Below are 22,674 nucleotides of genomic sequence, written 5' to 3' on the forward strand. Positions count from 1 at the left end.
ACCACAGACTCCCTGTGTGACCTTGATCTCAGGGCTGGATTAATGCAGCCCTGAATCCTAGAATATCAGGATTGGAAGGGACCTCAGGAGGTCATCTAGTCCAACCCCCTGCTCAAAGCAGGACCAATCCGCAATTTTTTCCCCACATCCCTAAATGGCCCCCTCAAAGACTGAACTCACAACCCTGGGTTTAGCAGGCCAGGGCTCAAACCACTGAGCAATCCCTGCCACCCCTCCCTGTGATGTGGTGGTGATAAGAGCCTCTCTTGAGAGGTGGTGGAGTCCCCCCTAGCCAGTGGGGTCACTCTCCTTGGGAAATGTGGAACATGGGTAAAAATAGTCTGTAATCGTGTCATCCAAGCCTGTATCATGATGCACATGGCTAAGGAAGATGAATTAAGGTAGCAGGGGCAGCTTTAATTCTGCTACGTCCTAACTGTTGAATGATTGACTTTGTGACCTTCACATTCTTTTAATGTAACTTTTATAGATGTAATTTCCTAGGAACTTTAAAGATTACTGGGGGAAAAACCAGGTCTCCCCCAGTGGAACCATTTCGACTCTAGCCTCAGTCATCAGCAGGGTTGGAACGTTTAGATCCACCACACAGAGCTCTGCCTCTGGAGGTAGTGGAATAGGTGGGCGCAGTGGTAGGCTGTTATCTTCCAAGAGAATCAGACACTAAGAACATAAGAACAGCCATACTTGGCCAGACCAATGGTCCATCTAGCCTAGTATGCTTCAAAGGGAATGAACAGAATAGGGCGCTTGTCAACTGATCCATCCCGGTCGCCCAGTCCCAGCTTCTGGCAATCAGAGGGTTAGGGACACCCAGGGCATGGGGTTGTATATCTGACCACCTTGGCTAATAGTCATCAATGGACCTAACCTCCATGAACTTATATAATTATTTTCTGAACCCCGTTATACTTCTGGCCTTCACAACCTCCCCTGGCAACAAGTTCCACAGCTTGACTGTGTGTTGTGTGAAGAGGGGGTTGGGACATTTGGCCAGTGGGTTTTACAGCTATTGGATGGCAGCAGAGGAATAGTGAGACTCAGGATGCCTGGGTTCCATTGCAGGCTCTGGAGGGGATAGACCCTAGTGGTTATAGACCCTACTGCCCTGTCCCCGCTTTGCACCCTCTGCCTACTGCAACTCCTTCACCCTATCCACTCTCAGATGGCTTCTATCTTCCCCTCCACGATGCCTGGGGACCAACAGGGGAGCACAGGGAGTGCAGGAGAAATGGGTTCCCTGCTCTCAGTTCCAGCAAGGCAGTGGCTCCTGGCAGCCAAGAGCAGAAATTGTAGGGAAAGTGCTGCTGAGCACCTGCTTCCCAGGGCTGGTTGGAGCACGCTCAGTGCAGACAGAATCACTGAAACTTTTAGCTGCCTAACTCTTAGTCTCTACTGAGCATATGCGAGATGTATAAGTAGGTCAAATTTAGGTGGATTTTCACAGGCACAAAGTCCAGCCCCCTTGCAAGTGCTGCTCTAACCACTAGACCACACGCCTCTGCTAGAGTCAAGAACAGAAGCCAGGAGTTGAGATCACCTAACATTCTTCTGCTGTGACCTACCATGAAGGCTATGCTGTGACGAGAGCTGGGAAGATGATAGATTTTTTTGGTTCATTGGTCACTCGGAAAAGTTGGGGAAAAAATCCGTGTCAGGTCGGCCCCAAGCTAAACATTTCCAAAATTTGTGGTGGCCTGAAAAAATAAAAAAGAAAAGGTTTCTTTTGGGTCAAATCATACGTTTTGTTATGACAATGTTGAAACAGTTTTGATTTTGACCATTTTTGAATATTTACAAAATAAAATGAAAGGGCATTTTTTAATGAAAAGTCTTTTAAAACTGAAAAAATCAAAATGTTTTGAGTTTTTGAGCCTTTTTTGAGTTTTTTTTCCCTAAATGAACAATTTGGTGAAATCAACACAAATTCATGAAATATTTCCAGCTCACTGAACTTGCTCCAGACGAAGGTTTTGGCTGAAAAATATCACCTAGTTCTAGTCAAGCCTCCAGAGTCACTGATTTAATGTTATTGCTTTAACACCTGAGAAAGGGATCTGTGGTGAAGACCTAAGGACCAAAGGTTCAAACCTCCATGCTGGGAGCCTTCATAGGCTTTTCTGTTTAGCTCTTTCCCTGCTTTATAAGCCTGGCTTATTTCATTTGCATGACACAGACTTTCCAAGCAGTTTGATGGCTGGGGAATGTTGTGATCTCTCAGGAATAGGGGGTGACCTGCAGCAAAATCCAGGTGTTCTGTAGTTTGGCAGCTTTTGGAGGGGCGACTTCCTGACATTTCATTCTCCCCCTCTCTCTCTCTTTGTTCTGCCCAGCAGCCATCAGCAGCACCGTACCCATCCTTCTGCGAAGTGGCCTGGCCCTTTGCTGGCACCGGGTGGAGGGAGATCACCACTGGGCCTCAGCTCTCTAAGGAGCTTCTTGAGTATTTGAAGCAACTGCAGTTCCCCTGTGGCTGAAGACACACTTGTGTGCAGCTGGTGTGTGTGAGTGTATGCAAAAGGTGGGCGTAGGGGCGAGTGTGTTGAGGGTGGTGTGTTTGTGCATTGCTCTGTGTATGTGTGTGCATGTGTGTGGTGGAACAGTTAAGACCGTGGGTCGAATTTTCCAACATGCCTATGGGACGAAAGCATTTTGGCTCCAGACTTCCATTGATTTCAACAGAAGTGAGACGCCCCCTTTGTGGCTCTGGGCCTAAGTCCCGTCTCCGAAAGAGACAGACACAGGCGCGCAGTCCCACTGAGACTCTGGCTCCCGAGGGCCTGAATCACTTTTGAAGATAGGATTTAGGAGCCTGGGTCACTTGGATGCTTTGGAAAATGCACCCAGCGCTCCAAGCCCAGCTGGAAACCAAAAGCACCTTTGTAGTGAGGAATGTAGCTCACGAGAACAAGAGGAATACCCTTTCCTGCGCCCCTTGGCGCATGACTGTGCATCTCTTCATCCATGCTACTAATAATTATATTTCATATCTATTGCCTCTCTCACCTTCCCACCGGGGTGTGGCCCCCCTCAGAGGCTTTGGTGGCAAGTATATTTTTAAATAAAACACACAACTTTTCTAGTCCTGCGACCACTGTATACCGCATCTCAGCTCTTTGGCTCATTTGTATACAACATGCTGGCTGGCTGGCTATACCGCAGCAGAATATGCTCAGTCCTCAACTCGGCCAATCCAAGCGCTGCATGCTAATTTCCGCTTGCCTCCAATGTGTGCCGCCCCCAGCCGTCAAGCTATTGTTGAGTGGACTATACCACCTGGAGAGTGGAGTGGGGCTGCCCCATTGGATATGGTGCTAAATATGGGGATTCCTTAGGGCAAGAAAAGAGATGGAGTGGGGGGCAGAGGGAGGCATCTGCTGGTGTTATGGGATCTCTCATGTACATGTATGTAGATCATATTAGGATCTTGGCCTAGGAAATCCTTGAGCCAGGTCCTTCCAGGGGAATTCAATGTGACAACAACTTGCGTGGGGAGTAAGTAGATCTGGATAATGACCCCTCAAGGCGTTATTTACCCTTGTGCCCCTACATTTACCACCCAGGGAGTTAACCGGACCAGTGAAATTAGCCTCACCCCCTCCACTCCATAGCGTTTGCCCTCACGCAGCCCTTCTGGCTGCAGGCTCTCTGGGAGGTGGGAAGGAGATGCCAGGAAGCCAAAGTTTTCAGACTTTATTTACTGCTGAAAGAGGCAGCGGCTGCTGTGAGGGGGACAGAGTCAAGGGAGTGGGGAAAAGGGACCCCCCACAGATCAGCTCTTCCCTGTACATTTCAGAAGGTCCGAGCCTGGGATGGTCACAGGCTACAGACAGTCAAATGGGGAGAGGGAGGAACAAAGGGGATGAGGGGAGAAGAGAGAGGGAGATGGAAGGAAAATCCAGAGAGAACAGACTGTGGTGATGAATGGGGTGTATTGGGAGATAGCTAGATAGAGGCTACGTATTGGGGATGCATGGATAGATAATAATAATCCCTAGCTCATCTACAGTCCTTTCCATCAGCAGATCTCAAAGTGTTTTACAAAGCAGGTCAGGATCATTATCCCCATTTTGTGGATGGGGAAACTGAGGCATAGAGCTAGACCGTCCCTTGACCAAGGTCGCCTAGCAGTAGAACATAGGTCTCTGTGAGTCCCAGTCCACTGTGCTAACCACTAGGCTACACTGTCTCCCAGGTCAGTCCCTTGATAGATGCTGTGTGTGAGATTGATAGCGAGGTAGAACGGAGTGCATGGGGATGCATGGATGGTTATGTACGGAGGAAGAAAGAGAGAGAGAGAGACAGACAGATACCCCCCACACCAAAGCGTCACAGCCAAGCAACACTGTTCAGTGCCTGTGGCACCAGGGCATACCATGCAAGTGGAACTGGGCATGGAGGGGGCTGGGTCAGACTCTGGGGTCGTTGACATGGCCCATGAACATGGGGAAGCTGTGGTTGTCATTCCACAGCACGAAGAAGAAGGGCTGCTGCACATCGAAAACCCAGGCGGTGCGGGCCACCGAAAAGGCCGTGGCAGCCACGGCCTCCACCCCTTCCTCATTCAGTTCCAGCATGGCCCGCTGCTGGGCGCTTGTCACCAACAGATCCTCTGCCTCTGAGATGCCGCACAGGTTGGAGTCATAGAAAATGCCGTAGTCTGGAGAACAGGCAGAGATGGGAGGATGTAGAAGCCACACCTCAGTCCCCAGGAGTCTGTCCCAGTCCTGGAGACCCCACCCTCACCCCGGGTAGAGACCAGTGCCAGAGATCAGCCATGGAGATGGACCACTCTGAACCAGGGGAGCCCATGATACATCCAGTGGCCTCATGGGACCAAGAGACATGGGACTGATCAGCTATGGGAATGGGTCATTCAAAACCAAGGGAGCCTGTGATGTGTCCAAAAGTCAAATGGAGCCAATAGACATTGGTGTGTTGGATTGGCCATGGAGATGGATCACTCGAAACCAGGCGTCCATGATCCATCCAGCAGTGTCACATATCCATCAGACATGGGATAGATCAATCAAGGAAATGGGTCACTCAGAACCAGGGAGCTGTAGGGTCGGTCCATGGTCTGTCCACTGGTCTCACAGACCCAGTAGACACTGGTGTGGTGGATTAGCCATGGGAATGGGTCCCTCAGAAGCAGTGGTCTGACTCCATCCCTCAGGAAATGACATAATTGCTCATCCATTCCCCTCCAGGAAGTGATGTCACAACACCCCTGCTCTGATGTCCCTTCCTGCCCAGCAGGGGAGTGGGCTCTCTTGCCTCTTCCCCTCCCACCCCTAGTACCCCCCCAGCCCAGCCCCTGCTGCCACCATCCACCACCCGTTCAGCACCATCCTTACCCATCTCCCCCAAGATGTCCATGAGGTTGTGGGAGCTGTCCAGCTTCAACTTGGGCAGGCTCACCACAGTGGACTTGAAGGGGGAGTCCATCAGCTTCTTCATCACCGCAGTGAAGGTCTCTTTGGTCAGCTTCCGCTCCACCTCAGCGAGCATCTGGGACACATGCTGGGGCACGATGACTATGAGGCTCATGTTGTGGGACAGCTGCAGCCGGCCAACCTTGGGGGAAGATGACACAAAGGCCTCTCTGTGCTGAGGGCCTGTCCTCAGCCCCGATCAAACGTCCCCTTCTCCCGTCCATCCCTTCCTGTGCCACAGCTGGGCCCCCATCACCCCATCCCCCTATTCCTGGAGTCCTTTCAATGGGACCTCCAAGACACCTGCGGGCGTGAACAAGCAGCATGTCACTGATTGCAGTCTTGGTCAGCTGGGGATCAGGCCCTTTGGGCCTACACCTACCCTGCTCCACCAACTGCAACCCCTGAGAGCCAGGGAATGGGTACATGGAGCCTTTGCTGCCCCACTCCCCATCCCTGGGACAGCATCCATTTCTCCCACATGCTTTTGTGTCCCCAAGTCCCGCCCCCTTCCCGTTCTTCATTCTGTCCACTCCCACGCCTGGGCAATTAGGGCTGAGTGACACTTTTTCATCAAACCATTTTTTTTCAACCACATTTCCTCCAAAACTTCCCACCAAACATATTTTGGGACAAAACAGTGGAAAATGAATATTTTCCATTAAATGGCTTCAGGTTTCAAAAGCCAGAAATGTTGCTCACTGACTTTTTAAAAAAAACTGAAAACAAATATTTTTTGCCAAAATCAAATTAAAAAATGTGTTTGAAACCAAAGAACACTTTTCTTCTTTATGTAAACCTGTTTTTTTAACCAAATCCTGTTTTGTTCAAACAAAAGACCAATTTGGTTTCTTACTGAAAATTTTCACCCCATAAAAAACGGATTTCCTTTTTAACAGAAAACTGATTTTTTTAACCAAAAAGCATTAGATTGTTGCTCTTACCAAACCCATGTTTACTTTCTACCCAAAAACCACTAGAAAGGATAAAAAAAATTCTTAAAGAAAACCAATTAAAAAAAAAAATTCTTGCCAGAAATCAATTTTCTTTCGAAACAAAACACAGTGGTTTTAGAGCACTAAACTCAGTGTTTTCCCTGCTAACAACTGATTTGCTTTCTAACAAAAAAATTGATTTGCTGACAAATTGAACTGTGTTAGTTTCTCGTTTAAAAAAGTCACGGCCAAACAAACCAACCAACCCTCCCCCCACCCAAAATATCTCTGAAATATGTGTTGCCTGGAAATCATGAAGGAAACAAACGTTTTTGGACTTTTCCAACAAAAAATCTTGGTGTTTTGTGACCAGCTCAGCAAATAATGCTAGGGTCAGTGGGAAATGTGGGACAATAAGGACTTGCAGTTGTCAATGCTGACCATCTCTCTTAGGGTCTTATCCCAGCACCCAGCACCAGAATATCTGGGTGTCTTTCATGTAGAACCAATGCTGTGCTGGAGAAAAAGCTTCCCGGGCAATTACTGGATCCACGCTCTGTGGAGCCATGGATATTGGATGCCATGAGTTGAGAGTCCTCAGCTTGAGATCCCCACACCCCACCTGCACCTTGAGCATGCTATTCTGAGAAGCTGGCTTCACTCAGATGAGATGGGAGGTGGGGAGGGGAGAGGAGTGTGGAGAAGGGGGCACAGGGGACATCACTAAGTGACATTATGGAGGAGGTGTGATGGGGTGGAAAACAAGAAGGAGAAAGTGGAGAGGAGAAGGAGGGGAAAATGGAGTTGCCATTGGAAGGTAGGCAAGGCAGGGGCCAAGAGGAGAGGGGTGTGGCACAGATCACCTGCGGGGGCTCACCTTGGCCTGCAAGCTGGGGTCATTGAAGAATGCCAGTGGGTACTTCTTGCTGGTCATCATGGGCACCCTGATTGGGGCCTGGCCCGGGCGGTAGAATGTCTCATTCACTGTGTTCTTCACTTTAAAGGTCGTCTTCCATTTGGCTTGAGGGCAAAAGGACAGGGAGATGTAGCCGGGGAGCACCCTCAGTGCATGCCACAAGGGGTATCCCAGAGGAGTCCCTCGAGGGCAGGGGGCTTGAGGGGATGAGCAGCCTGGAGGAGTCCCTTGTGGCAGGGAGCTCCAGGTGGGCTCCCTGGGGGCTCGGATATCTCAGGGGACAGGTCTCAGTGGGTGCAAGTATCGCAGGGGTGGGTCTATCAGGAGTGGCAGAGGGAGCGTGTCCCTGGAGATTCGGATATTGACGGGGGAGGGGGGAAGCGTCCAAGGGACCTGGGTTTCTGGATGGGATGTAGGGGGGCAGGGGAGCAGGTCCTGGGCATGGCACGGTGCAGTGCCCCCCTCCCTTACATTGGAAATAGACAGCGTTGAGCAGCACCAGCTGGACGTCAGGCTCCAGCTCCTTCAGCAGCCTCTTGATCTTGTTCTTGGTCACGTCTCTCACCCACTTGTTGATGAGTTGCAAGTCCTGGGTCTTGTTGCCACTCAGCTCCTGGGGCCGGCTGTTGTAGAAGCGCAGCGACTGGTTGAGGAAGGCTTCGTTCAGGGGCAGGCCTGCAAGCCGGGAAGGCAAGGGGATGAGGAACCGAATGCCATTGCTGCCCTGTGAAGCCCTCAAACTCCCCTCTGCCACCTGGGCAACACCAACCTCCCCTCACTCCCCTAACAACATCGCAAACCCTCTTCCTGACCATAGGAAGTTATACAACCCCTTGCCCCTTCCAGTGCCTCAGTTTCCCCATCTGTAAGATCACCTCTCTGCTGAGCAGCATTAGATGTCGGGGCCCTGTAGGGGAAATCGCAAGGGGATAACTTGTTTATTTACACCATCTCCACCTGTCCTGGAACGGGGTGGTCACAAAGAGCATTCAGGCTAATCCCCTTTTTCATAGATCCCAGTCCGGACTTCAATGCCCACTTCCCAGGAAGCAAGTCTGTCACCAGAATTGACTCTAGTTACAGACATGAAGGCAGAGAGCAAAGCCTTCTGCTGTTTGTAACAGCTCCTCCCAAAAAGAAACTGCATTACAAAACTAACAGCAACACAGCATGTCTCCAAAGCCTGAACACTTGCTCGCATGCTAAAAAAAAAAAAAAGAACTTGTGAGGCTCTTTGCAACAGTACTGCCTTGGGACCCCTGCCATGACAATACCTCCTTCCCTGAAGGCATGCTGGAGAGGGGGAGTTGGAAAGTGCTTTGAGATCCTCAGAGGGAAAAGCAAAGCACTGGCATTTCTCTGCTGACCTGAGTGCCGATGTGAAGCCCTCACACACACTCACCTTGGCGGAGGAAGAACTTTGAGGCCGAGATCAAGGCCTGGGATTTGAGGAGCCGCTGCAGTGGAGTGTGGACGCAGATGAGATCTGAGGGGTAGGAGAGGATGGACTCCAGCCGTTCTTTGGTTTCGCCCCGGGCCCCTGCATGAGAAGAACAAGTTCTCAGATGGGAGGATGAAGATTGACAGGGCTGGGGAAAGGGGCAAAAACCACTCCTGCAGGGGGACTGGCCTCAGACAATTCCATGTGTGGGTAGCACTGGGAGCTGGGCTGGAGACTCATCCCCATGGGATAGCTTGGTCTCTAGGGTTTCCTTGGTTGGCTGGGCCTCCCCTTCTCAGCAGGGGCTCCCAGTACCATTGGTAACACCATCCCATCCCAGCCACCCAGCAGTGTTGCGTTGGCCCATGGCCAATGGCAGAAGGCTCTCAGTGCACCATCCCTGAGGGAGGCAGAGCTGGGCATGGCCCTGTCAAGATGGGAGTGAGTATGGGGGATTGTGGGGGGTGAGTGAAGGGGTATGTGTAATGGGTGTTTGTGAGAGAGAGGTGGGTGTGAGCGATGGCTGTGTTTGTGAGTTTGAATGTGTGTACAATAGTTGTGTGACCAGCTCTGTGTGTGTGGTGGTTTTGTGTGTGCAATGATTGTGTGTGTATGTGTCAGATGGCTCTGTGTGTGCTGACTGGATTTGTGTAACGGTTGTGTGTGTGCACGTACACAGTGGTTGTGCATGTGTGAAATGGTTGTGTTTGCGCATGCAATGGCTGTGTGCACAATGGTTGTGCATGCGATGGTAGTGTGTGCATGCATGATGGCTGTTTGGTCCTGTGATGTTTGTGTGGACATGTCTGGTGACTGTGTGATGGGTGTATATGTAACAGGGGTGTGTGTGTGTGTGCGTGTGTGTGATGGATGTGGGTATGCACGATGGGTGTATGTGTGACAGGTGTGTGTGAGATACCTGTAGATATGCGTGAGAGGTATATGTATGATGCGTGTGTGTGTGTGTGTTTGTGTGAGACAGCTGTGGGTGTTATGGGTGTATGTGTGACATGTGTGTGTGTGTGAAGGCTGGGTATATGTGTAACAGGTGTGTGTGTGTGACAGCTGTGGGTACATGTGGTATGTGTATGTGTGGCTGGTGTGTGTGCAACAGGTGTGGGTATGAATGATAGGTGTATGTATGACAGGTGTGTGTGACAACTCTGAGTATATGTGATGGGTGTATGTGTGACAGGTGTGTGTGTGTGACAGCTGTGGATATGCGTGATGGGTGTATGTGTGACAGGTGTGTGTGTGTGAGACAGCTGCATCTGCGTGTGCGTTGACTGTGTGTGCAACTGCTGTGTATGTGTGCACTGCCCTTACCCAGCAAGAGGTGCGAGAGCGCCAGGGCCACGCTGAAGGGCGAGAAGACCACGTTGGAACCAGTGCCTTCCACCTCGGCCAATTTCGAATAGAACTTAAGTGCAAAATCAGTCAGCGCCGTTGCAACCCTGGGGCTCTCCTCCTTGGAGTCGTCCCCACAGGTTCCCCAGGGGTCACTGGGTGGGCACCGCTGAGGTGTTGTGATGGGTGCTGTAGTGGTTTCAGTGGTCGGTGCAGCAGTGGGCTCCTTGGCTGGCTCCTTTTCTAGCTCCTTGGCTGGCTCCTTGTCTAGCCCGTTGGTCTGCTTCTCGGACAGCTTCTTATCTAGCCCCTTGGCTAGCTCCTCGACTGATTCCTTGTCTAGCTTCTTGGCTGGCTCCTTGACTGGCTCGTTGTCTGGTTTGTTGTGTGGCTCATCTAGCTCCTTGGCCAGCTCTGTGGTATTCTGGATCTCTGGTACACAGGGGAGACAGGTTTGCATAATTTTTGGTGGGGCCCAGAACAGTCCCACCCCCCCACTGCCCGCAACACCTGCCTTGTAAGCCAATATACAGTAACTCCTCACTTAAAGTCGTCCTAGTTAACGTTGTTTTGTTGTTACATTGCTCATCAATTAGAGCAGTGGTTCTCAAACTTTTTTTTTCACGGACCACTTGAAAATTGTTGAGGGTCTCGGTGGACACTTAATGATCTTTCCAAATGTTGTTTGTACCGTTAGCTGACTATTGTAAAGCGCTTTGGATAAAAAACCCTTAACATTTTTTTGTTCTACACATAAAAGCACCAACTCATATTTTAATATCAGTATGTCACGGAGCCCCCGGGCGATGCTCTGGGACTGCTCCCCACAAAGCCAGTCAGGACTCTGGGGAAGTCTCCTTTCTGTGAGCAGCCTGTCTGCAGGACACACAGCTCACACCACTTCCACCTTGCTGGGTCTGACCTGGGAGCATTCAGCATCCTCTGCCCCTCCGTGCGCTTCCCACAGCGAGTCCGCCCAGGCGGGCTCCTGGGGAAGCCAGAGGGTCCTGCACCCCAACTTTGCAGTCAGACATGACTCTTAGCCAGCCAGTAAAACAGAGGTTTATTAGACGACAGGAACATGATCTAAAACAGAGCTTGTAGGTGCAGAGAACAGGACCCCTCAGCTGGGTCCATTTTGGGGGGGCAGTGAGCCACACAACCCCGTCTGCACTTCACTCTATGTCCCCAGCCAGCCCCAAACTGAAACTCTCTCCAACCCCTCCTCCTCTGGGCTTTGTCCCTTTCCCGGGCCAGGAGGTCACCTGATTCCTTTGTTCTCCAACACCTTTAGCTCTCACCTTGCAGGGGGGAAGGGCCAGGCCATCAGTTGCCAGGAAACAGGGTGTTGGCCATTCTCTGTGTCCAGACCCCTGCACACACCTGCTCTCTAGGGCTCTGCAACAATCATACACACTTATCCCACCACCTAGATACTTAAGAACTGCATAGGGGAAACTGAGGCACCCCCCCAATATTCAGAGGAAACATTAAGAACAGTCCCGCTTTGTCACACAGTAGTCTTAACCTTTCTAATGAGATGGATGTACCCTCTCTCCCCTACCGCAGCAGCCCCTGAGCTGGGGCTGGGAAGGAGGGCTGTCTCTCCCCGGCAGACGCAGCCCTGGAGCTGGGGAAAGTCGCCTCTTTCTCTGGCCGCCGCAGCCCCTCACGACACCAATTCCCCCCACCCTCTTTTCTCACACGACTGTCCTCTCCCACCTACCCCTTAGTTCCCCCAAGACCACCACCTGACCTTACAAGTGCATTTTCTCCAGCGTCCAGGCACTTAATTAGTGGAGCCAGGCCTGCACAGCTCCACTAATTAGGTGGGTGCCCTTCATTGTTTCATGTGCGGCCACCCAGGTAGAAGGAACTATCCACGGACCACCTGAACGGAGCTCGCGGCCCACAGTTTGAGAACCTCTGAATTCGGGAACATGCTCATTTAAAGTTGCGCAATGCTCCCTTATAACGTTGCTTGGCAGCCGCCTGCTTTAACCACTGCTTGCAGGAAGAGCAGCCCGTTGGCGCTAGCTGGAGGGGGCTTGGAACCAGGGTGGACCGGCAGCTCCACTGAGTTTCCTGTGCGGCAGCAGGCTAGCAATTGCTAGGAAGTTCAGCTGTCCCTCTCCCCACTGCCCTGTGCTGCTCCTGCCCTCTGCCTTGGAGCTGCTCCCAGTAGCCTCCTGCTTGCTGTGCATGGGGTGGGAAGAGGGGTGCTAATGTCATGGTGTGTCCCCCCTGCTCCTGCCCCCTGTTCCTTTACCCCATCCACAGAGCGGCGGGCGGGGGGGGAGTCAGGGCAGACACGACAGGGCTCAGGATGCTGGCAGCAGCTGCGGTCTCAACTTGCAGATCTAAGCTATTACCAGCAGGACAGTGGGTTTGTGTGTGGGGGGGGTGGAGGGTGAGAAAACCTGGGTTTGTGCTGGAAATGGCCCAACTTGATGATCACTTTAGATAAGTTATTACCAGCAGGACAGTGGGGTGGGAGGAGGTATTGTTTCATCGTCTCTGTGTGTATATAATGTCTACTGCAGTTTCCACGGTATGCATCCGATGAAGTGAGCTGTAGCTCACGAAAGCTCATGCTCAAATAAATTGGTTAGTCTCTAAGGTGCCACAAGTCCTCCTTTTCTTTTTTCTTAAAATGGCAATGGACTTAGAGTGGGGTCAGCGTACTTAAAGGGGCAATGCACGTCTCTATCTCTCACACACACACACACAGGTTGTGTGTCTCTGTCTCTCTCTGCCATGCTGTCTCCCCTCCCTCCATTCGTGCTGTCTTGTAGAGTGTGAGGCTACATTAGCAACAATGTGTTAACCCCTGAGGGCTCAGCTGAGTGCTAATTCATCATTTAGCAGTAAGGCATCCCCTGGGAAATATCCCACTCCCTGACTTCACCACCTCAACCAAGTTTCACAATCATCATTGCTGTGTACAGTATTTGTTTGTTTAAAACTTATGCTGTGTGTCTATATATATATATATAGTCTTTTGTCTGGAAAAAAAATTCACTGGAACCGAACCCCCGTATTTACATTAATTCTTATGGGGAAATTGGATTCGCTTAACATTGTTTAGCTTCAAGTAGCATTTTTCAGGAATATAACTATAATGTTAAGTGAGGAGTTACTGTACATTTTTTTAAATAATGTAAAAATGTGAGGGCTCTGGGGTGAGGCTAGTGATGAAGGTTTTGGGGTGTGGGAGGGGCTGAGGCAGAGGGTTGGGGTGCAGGGATGAGGGCTATGGGGTGGGGCTGGGAGGTTTGGGAGGGGCTCAGGGCTGAGGCAGAGGGTTGGGGTGTGGGGAGTGAGGGCTCTGGCTGGGGCTGGGGGCGGGACAGGGGTTGAGGAGGCAGGAGAGAAGGACTCCTCCCAGCCCTCTCCCAGCTGGCAGCAGGGAGCTCCAGGGGCAGAGCCCCTCTCTTCCACCCCACCCCACACTCACGTTGCACCACCGTCACTGCACATGCTCCTAGGGCCCCTCTCAGATCCAGGAAGCCCCCTTGCCTCCCCTGTGGTGGGTGCCGGGGGGATTGCCATCACATGTGCACCTCCCCCCCGCTGCCCCTTGCCCAGCATGGTGGTACATATCTCTCAGGGACCCCTCCTGGGCCACACATGCCAGTAGCACAATCGGCCTCCCCTTCTCTCTCTGTCACACTGGAGGCAGTTCTGCAACCTGCAGACTCCTCTTTCCCTGACCCCTCCTAGATCTCCTGCCCCTCCATCTCTCCCCCATCCTCTACTCCCTTCCCGGGTCTGCAGAGCTTCTTCCTGCCAAATCACATAGAATCATAGAATAACAGGGTTGGAAGGGACCTCAGGAGGTCATCTAGTCCAACCCCCTGCTCAAAGCGGGACCAATCCCCAATTTTTGCCCCCGATCCCTAAATGGCCCCCTCAAGGATTGAACTCACAACCCTGGGTTTAGCAGGCCAATGCTCAAACCACTGAGCCTCCCCCCGTCCTCTTGGCAGGGATGGAACAGAAGGTGGGTCCCATTGTTGGCTTCCTCACCTCCTGTGGAGTCATGGTCAGTAGCTTGTAAGGGGAACTTGGAAGCAGAGTGCTGTTTGTCCCCTTCTGCGCCATCCAGCCAATCCTGCTGTGCCAACACCATAGGGGAAAGGAGAAGGATCCATCAGATAAGTGAGATCCAAGGCGTGTGATGGGCTCCTGGGCACCAACACGCAGGGCAGCATCAAGAGGAATTGGATCTGGTACCAACTAAGGGGCGATTCACTGCCCCTTGCCCCTCAGGAACTTCCTGAATCTCCCCAGCTGGAGATTCAGCTAAGTGGGGAAATCCCCAATGGGTGGAGCTACAGGGAAGTTCCTTGGAGGAGGAGTTTTCAGGAGGCAGAAGTGGGGGAAGTTCCCAGGAGGTGGAGTTTCCGGAAGGTGGAGCTCTGGGGCAGTGGGTGTGGCCAGAGTACACCACTCTGGTAAATATTCTTTGTGCAAAATGTTTTTTCAACAAAAAATGGCTTTTTAATAAAAATGGCATTTCAGGGGCGGGGGGAATCTCCATTTTTGGATGACATGGCTCAGTTAAAAACCCATTTTTTCAGTCTCCAAAAACAGAAAAATTTCAGGGCTTAGGTGAAAATGTTCAGTGAAAGCAAATATTTCTGTCCAACTGGCTAAAGTTTTTTGCTTTCCAGTTATCAGAAACCAAAACATTTTCAGTCACTAAAACCCATCATTTTTCCAGTTTTAGGTTTTTGCTGAAATAAATGAAATTTCAGAAAATGTTACAGTTTTCAGCAATGAAAACAAGTAACATCTCAGTTGGAAAATTTTCCATGAACCCCCAAATTTTTGCCGAAGCAGGTGAAAATTTTTGGGTTTCCAGCGCCTTGAACCCCCAAATTTGGGGAAAAGTAGTTTTGGTGGCCAAACATGGAATTTATTTTCCGTTTTTTGTTAATAAAAACCCAAAAGGTTCTGCAGAAAAATATAGGCAAAAATGAAAGAAAATGGTTGTTTTTGCCAATTGTTTTGCAGGTTTAATCAACCAAACATCCTCCACATCCAGAGCGCTGACCATCCCCAGATGGGCACTTACCAGTTGGCATAGCTCAGAGCAACCCCCAGGTGACTCCAGTATGTGCCAGGATTGGGGCAGAGTTGAGCAAAGACACAGCATGCTATGCTGTGCCCACTGGCTCTGGCCCTGTAGTCTGAAGAGTGGGATTTCAGGCAATGGAGCTGGTCCTGGGCTCTGCTATGGGCTTCCTGGCCTGAGCCCTACCCTACGACCCGGGCAAAGCAGGTGCATGTGGGCATGTGGTGGCACCCCATGATTCAGATCAGTCCCTGGTTCTGGCTACTTCCACTGTTTGGGGTCCCAGCTCTGCCCACTCGAGAGGCACTGACTCTCCACTCGGGAGCTGACTTTCAGGGCTGTGGGTCACCCACAACTGCCACTGACATCAGTGCTTGTCCCTGGTGCTCAGCACCTCTGTATCTCCAGCCCTAGGGTCCTTGGAGCATTCATCTCCAGCACTCAATGGGTTAAACTCCCCCCTCCCCAGGAAGGACAAGGCTCCCGCAGCACGGAGGATGGACTCACGCCTGCGAAAGTCACCAGCCACACTAGGATCAGCCAGCTCTTCATGGCAACGAATCCTGCCAAAGCAATGCCCAGAAGTCAGTGAAAACCCTTCCCACCTTTGCCCTCTCCTGGCCCAGCTGCCCACAGTGCTGGGCCTGGCTGGGGCAGGCTGGGACCCCCAGGTGCACCCCCACCCCAATGAAGCACAGTGCCCCCTCCTCAGCCTGCTCTACCCAATGCCCTTTCCATTGCACTCCCTAGGCTTCTGTCTGTCTGGCCACCCCCTCTGTGCCAGTCTGTCCTGTTTCTCTGTCCCCCAATCTCCACATGTCTGTCTGCTCACCCCCTCTGTGCCTGTTTGCCCCCCAATCTCTATATCTACCTGTTTGTCCACTCCCTCAGTCTGTCCATCCACTCTCTCTATGCCTGTCTGTATGTCCCCCATCTCTGTGTCTGTCTATCTGTCTACTTCCTTTGTGCCTATCTGTTTCTTCATCTTAGGGCCTGTCTGTTCCCCACATCTCTATGTCTGTCTGTCCATCCTCCCCCTCTGACTGTCTGTCCCCCTCATCTCCCTGCCTGTCTGTCCTTCCACACCCTTTGTCTTTTGTTCCCCCATCTCCTTGCTTTTCTGTCTGTCCATCCCTTCTGTGTCTGTCTCCCCACTCTGTGACTCTTTCAGTCTGTCTTTCTCACCCTTCTGTGTCTGTCTGTCTGTCCCCCACCCTCCCCACTTGTCCCTGTGTCTGTCTATGCACCTCTTTCTGTGCGTACGTCTGTCTGCCTCCCCCTCTCTCTGTGTGACTCTGGGTCTTCCCATTCTGTCTCTTTCGCAATGTCTCATCACATGGCCAGTGTGGATGCTAGGTTCACTCCCAGCAGCTCCCCACCCCTCTCGCTGAAAGCCAGGGGCTGAGAGCCTGAGCCAGGGAGAAGGAGGAAGAGACACCAGATGCAGAAGAGAGACAGAAGAAGGGCTGACAGAGGTGGAAAAGGGCTGCAGTCTGCCTCATATCTGACCCCAGACCCAGAGACCCACCTGCTCCCTGTGTTCCAGAGTGATCAGTGTCCAAACCCGAGCCCAGCACTCAGGGCACAGAGGGCAGTTGAGGGTGGAGCATGGGGTGGAGGGGATGCAGCCATTGGCTGGCTCTGGCCCCAGCCTGTTAAAAATTAAGGATGATTGATTCCTGTGTGATTTCCCGTAAATCGGGGGGGAAGAGGGGTGGGCAGCAGCTGACGCAGGGGAGGCACCGGGTGGATTCTCCAACTCTGTCAAAGGTGCCAGCTGGAAACTGGGACCTTGGCCCCCCCATGACTATAGCTCCCTGGGGCGCCAACCGGAGGCCAAAGGTACTGGCTTGAAGTGGTTTCAATCATATACAGGGTTTGCAGTTTGGTTCAATGAGTCTCAGCACCCCCATTATACAAATTGTCCCAGAGCCCCTGCTGGGGTCCCATCTCCAGAGGCTATGCCCCTGGACAGTAACTGATGGCGTAAAACTCCTGTCCTTGTTTACTGTCCCTGTTTGTTGCTGCTGGGATCAGAGCTCCATTTTTCTGGTTAGGTCAGCAAGCCACAGCCACTTATGAGTATTTCTGTGCAAGGGGCCCAATTCCTAATCTGAGGCTGGATCCTGTCTCTGGGCCTCTCCTTGTGCACCTGCTACTTTGACCCTAATGGAAATGCCCTGATTTGATGACCCTCCTTTCTGAAAACAGGGCCATTGTGACAGCCTCTGGAGCTTACAGGGGGGAAAACAGTTCAACAATGTAAGAACAGCATGAAAGCACACATGAGTGCAGTAAGGACTCAGGCTTTATCTAGACACAAAAGCTGCAGTGGGTTAGCCATCCTGGATAGTTAAAGGAGTGGATGGAGTTATATCGGTATATACAGTTTATATCCACTCTATGAAGGTGCTTATACCATTATACACTGGGATAAAGGTGCTTACACTGGGATAGCTATTCCTGTGCAGGAAGAGGAATAAACTACATTAGTACAAGAAAAGGAGGACTTGTGGCACCTTAGAGACTAACCAATTTATCTGAGCATAAGTTGGTTAGTCTCTAAGGTGCCACACGTCCTCCTTTTCTTTTTGCGAATACAGACTGACACGGCTGCTCCTCTGAAACCGGTCATTAGTATAAGATACCTTTATACCAGAATGATGTCATTTACACTAGTAGCTGTACTAGTATAACCATATCAGAAGAAAATCACGCCCCTAACTGACGTAGTTATACCTGTGCAAAGCCAACACTGTATGTATAGCAGATCTTGCTCGGGAGCGATACACTGACACAGTAACCCTTGAGCTCAAAGGTTACAAAGAGAACTACCAGACATTTTTCTTTGCATCTTGAGATAGTTTGTGAGCAGTTGAAGTGTAAGTCCTCTCATGTTCAGAGTTTTATCTTTACATCTGCCTGACGTCTGTTTCTTCTGGTGAAACTCAGAGAGCCTCATCATCATGTATCAATCTACCAATCTACATCGAATAAATGACATGCCGGTAGGGCCCAGAATTGGAAGCAAGTCACAGTTGGAGCTTTCTGCCACCTGGGGAAGGCTGGTCTGTGAAAGAGATGGAGCTGTCTTGGTCTTAGGTTGCAGTCAGGTCCCCTTTTCTAGCTTTTCTCTAAATTTCTGCGAATTTCTCAGAGGAGGTTGGAGTTTTCTCAAATACATTAGAATCCCCCTGAAAACGGTTCCCAGGCAAGGAGGCTACTTCAGGAGCAGTTTGCCAAGGGTTAATATCTGAGTAGTTTGATTGGATATCTAAGTCACATGATGTTATGGTTTTGGCCCCCACTGGTGTGTGTATTACAACTGAGAAACGTGCTACCCATGTGAGATCAGCAACAGTTGCTGAAAATCCACTGTTACCCGCACAAAATTCTCTGTTACTCACAAACTCTAGGGCACCCACCTTTACCCAGGTCCTAGTGCTCAAGGTGTAGCCCTCTTAATTTAGGCACCCCCACCCTTTCCCAGTTCCTAGGGCTCCAGGTAAAAAGCACCTAACTTTACCCCTCCATGGGCTCCAGGCTCTAATCCTCCGTGGGCTCCGGGCAAACACCCTTTCCCTGTGGACTCAGAGCTTAATCTTTTGTGGCTTTACGGGGTCTTTTACTAGTGAAAGAGCCGTACATAGTAATATACTACATAACCTCTATTTATTAACAATCACCAAAACCAGACTGCACATGCTACACCACTCCCAATAAGACAGATGAACTTTGCTTGATGGCCAGTCAGGACCAGGTCCATCTGGGGGACTCCAGTTTCTGCATGGTGTCATTGTTATACCAATAAAATAAAAACCAGCAGGATCTTATTAAAGTGAAAAAGGCAAAATACCACATTTATTGTGTATACAGAAAGAACCATAGTAAGCAGTTAGTTATAGCTATAACATTCCATTCAATCTCATATTTATTCACACATTCATTCATACAAACACACACACACAGGTTCTGCAAGGTTGTTATCATAGTTACCAGCCTTAGAGTTGCTCATGCCAAGCCACTGGCCAGGTGGCCTGGACATGAGGAGGGAGCAGGGCCTTGTCAGATGCTCATCTGATGCTCCTGGAAGTTGGTTTGCAGAATCAGACCCCAAAGTTCTCACTTTTTAGAGTCTATTTTTATAGGAATTTCTTCCTATGCCAGTCTATGGGAATTGCTTCATCATGCTGTTGCTGAATCAATCAGCAGATGGCACATTCCTGACGGCTCCAAGATGTTATCTTGTTCTTTGGTTCTCCCATTCTTGAGGCTGTTGGGTGGATTCCAGTCTGCCCTCCGGGGGGTCCTCTGGTTATTTCCACTTGACGCCTTCTTCAGCCGATGGACACTGGATTCTTAGGCTGGCACCTCCCTGATCATTCAGTTATTATCCACACCAAGCATCCATCCACATACATCCTCTCTCTCTATTTTAATCACAATTGTTAATACAACAAAAGGGCGGGGAGTCTCTGGGTGCTGTTTCTGTTGTTAGAGTATTGCTTTGAGTCTCTCTCTCTGTGAATTGCTTAGAGAACAGACTCTGTCTTAGAATGTACTAACACAATTAGCAGCTTGCAAGTTTCACACATAGAGGGAGAGAAACAGTACCAAAAACCAAGAGACCTCTTAATTAGTAATACCCTGGAATTGAAACTCTGGGGAATCAAACTCATTTGTGATTTTAATACAGAACTTCTTTAATATGATCCAACATCATTGGCAGAGTGTTGAGGTCTGGCAGCTCTGATTTTTGGGGCTGTGTCCTGGAGTTGATTCCCAAAGAATTTCCTTTTGGACCCCAGTTTATGTAGTGAAATTTGAGTCCTTTTTAGCTATACCTTAACCAATCATTATACTAAAATTTTACTAACCAATCCTAACATAATGTAACAAAATTCTTTAACCAATCCTACCCCACCACCTTAATTAATTTACACCTAGCAAAATTAATTATGTAACAGACAGAAAAGAACCAGACAGAGACCATAGAGATAAATTTCAGAGTAGCAGCTGTGTTAGTCTGTATTCACAAAAAGAACAGGAGTACTTGTGGCACCCTATAGAGACTAACAAATTTATTAGAGCATAAGCTTTCGTGGTCTACAGCCCACTTCATTGGATGCATAGCATGGAACATATAGTAAGAAGATATATATATATATATACATTCAGAGAAGGTGGAAGTTGCCATAAAAACTGTAAGAGGCTAATTAATTAAGATGAGCTATTATCAGCAGGAGAAAAAAACTTCTGTAGTGCTAATCAAGATGGCCCATTTAGACAGTTGACAAGAAGGTGTGAGGATACTTAACATGGGGAAATAGATTCAATATGTGTAATGACCCAGCCACTCCCAGTCTCTATTCAAACCCAAGTTAATGGTATTTAGTTTGCATATTAATTCAAGCTGTTAGGATATAGATATTCAGACCTGTCTGAAAAGGCCTATACTCTAAGAATTTAGGTGTATTCTTATCACTTAGCTAGTTATAGAGGTTTCAGAGTAACAGCCGTGTTAGTCTGTATTCGCAAAAAGAAAAGGAGTACTTGCGGCACCATAGGGACTAACCAATTTATTTGAGCATAAGCTTTCGTGAGCTACAGCTCACAAAGCTTATGCTCAGATAAATTGGTTAGTCTCTAAGGTGCCACAAGTACTCCTTTTCTAGTTATAGAGGTATAAAAGAAAGAATCAAAATCACTGTCTGCCGGTGTAAGGGCCTTCTCTCACTGTGACAGTCTGAGGCCCTGTTCTTAGGCTAGGGCCTTTGGCTAAGCAGCAGAGGCAGCCATAAGCTGGGAAGCCAATGGTCACATCCTTGCATTCGAAACCAGTCATAGAATCATAGAATCATAGAATATCAGGGTTGGAAGGGACCTCAGGAGGTCATCTAGTCCAACCCCCTGCTCAAAGCAGGACCGATCCCCAACTAACTCATCCCAGCCAGGGCTTTGTCAAGCCTGACCTTAGAAATAAGGTGCTATTGGGCTGTTAGGAATACAATCCTGCCCTGATAATGCCTATCACCTCCAGAGAAAGGGAAGTGCCTAGAAGAGGAATAGGGGTTCCACGACCACTGCTCCCAAGAGAAGGACTCGGGGACTCTCTCCTCAGGGAACTCTGCCGCCCCGGCCGGGAAAACTGAAGTCTGCTGCTTGCCAGGAGCTAGGATTCACGATGTGACAGAGAGACTGCCGAGACTCATCAAGCCCTCGGATTGCTACCCCTTCCTGCTTCTCCATGTGGGCACCAATGATACTGCCAAGAATGACCTTCAGTGGATCACTGCAGACTACGTGGCTCTGGGAAGAAGGAGTCTGAGGCGCAAGTGGTGGTGTTGTCCATCCTCCCCGTGGAAGGAAAAGGCTCGGGTAGAGACCGTCGAATCGTGGAAGTCAACGAATGGCTACGCAGGTGGTGTCAGAGAGAAGGCTTTGGATTCTTTGACCATGGGATGGTGTTCCAAGAAGGAGGAGTGCTAGGCAGAGACGGGCTCCACCTAACGAAGGGAGGAAAAAGCATCTTCTCAAGCAGGCTGGCTAACCTAGTGAGGAGGGCTTTAAACTAGGTTCACCGGGGGAAGGAGACCAAAGCCCTGAGGTAAGTGGGGATGTGGAATCCGGGAGGAAGCACGAGCAGGAGAACACGAAAGGGGAGGGCTCCTGCCTCATACTAAGAAAGCAGGACAAACAGCAAGTTATCTCAAGTGCCTATACAAAAATGCATAAAGCTGGGAAACAAGCAGGGAGAACTGGAAGTCCTGGCACAGTCAAGGAATTATGATGTGATTGGAATAACAGAGACTTGGTGGGATAACTCAGATGACTGGAGTACTGTCATGGGTGGGTATAAACTGTTCAGGAAGGACAGGCAGGGCAGAAAAGTTGGGGGAGTTGCATTGTATGTAAGAGAGCAGTATGACTGCTCAGAGCTCCGGTAGGAAACTGAAGAAAAACCTGAGTGTCTCTGGATTAAGTTTAGAAGCGTGAGCAACAAGGGTGATGTTGTGGTGGGAGTCTGCTATAGACCACCGGACCAGGGGGATGAGGTGGATGAGGCTTTCTTCTAGCAACTAACAGAAGTTACTATATCACAGGCCCTGGTTCTCATGGGAGACTTCAATCACCCTGATATCTGTTGGGAGAGCAACACAGCGGTGCACAGACAATCCAGGAAGTTTTTGGAAAGTGTAGGGGACAATTTCCTGGTGCAAATGCTGGAGGAACCAACTTGACCTGCTGCTCACAAACTGGGAAGAATCAGTAGGGGAAGCAAAAGTGGATGGAAACCTGGGAGGCAGTGACCATGAGATGGTCGAGTTCAGGATCCTGACACAAGGAAGAAAGGAGAGTAGCAGAATATGGACCCTGGACTTCAGAAAGGCGGACTCTGACTCCCTCAGGGAACTGATAGGCAGGATCCCCTGGGAGAATAACATGAGGGGGAAAGGAGTCCAGGAGAGCTGGCTGTATTTCAAGGAATCCCTGTTGAGGTT

At 50.0% G+C, this 22,674-nt stretch overlaps 1 protein-coding gene across 4 annotated transcripts; it reads right to left on the reverse strand.

Moving 5' to 3' along the window:
• Window positions 1-3,694: 3,694 nt before the first annotated feature.
• On the reverse strand, window positions 3,695-16,759 carry SERPING1 (serpin family G member 1). Of its 4 annotated transcripts, none has more exons than XM_073346770.2 (9): window positions 16,701-16,759; window positions 15,680-15,735; window positions 14,122-14,206; window positions 10,072-10,524; window positions 8,707-8,844; window positions 7,776-7,979; window positions 7,266-7,408; window positions 5,376-5,595; window positions 3,695-4,678 (listed from the first exon to the last, which is right to left on the reverse strand). In XM_073346770.2, exons 2-9 carry the CDS (start codon window positions 15,722-15,724, stop codon window positions 4,428-4,430), a joined length of 1,539 nt encoding a protein of 512 aa, XP_073202871.1. In that variant the 5' UTR covers window positions 15,725-15,735; window positions 16,701-16,759; the 3' UTR covers window positions 3,695-4,427. The 4 variants fall into 4 exon arrangements, with proteins under 4 accessions (XP_073202871.1, XP_073202869.1, XP_073202870.1 ...); XM_073346768.2 differs by having other exon boundaries at window positions 14,122-14,209; XM_073346769.2 differs by lacking the exon at window positions 16,701-16,759 and adding an exon at window positions 16,420-16,613 and having other exon boundaries at window positions 14,122-14,209.
• Window positions 16,760-22,674: the final 5,915 nt, after the last annotated feature.

This window comes from Lepidochelys kempii, chromosome 6 (assembly GCF_965140285.1).
Source record: "Lepidochelys kempii isolate rLepKem1 chromosome 6, rLepKem1.hap1, whole genome shotgun sequence".
NCBI lineage: Eukaryota > Metazoa > Chordata > Testudines > Cheloniidae > Lepidochelys > Lepidochelys kempii.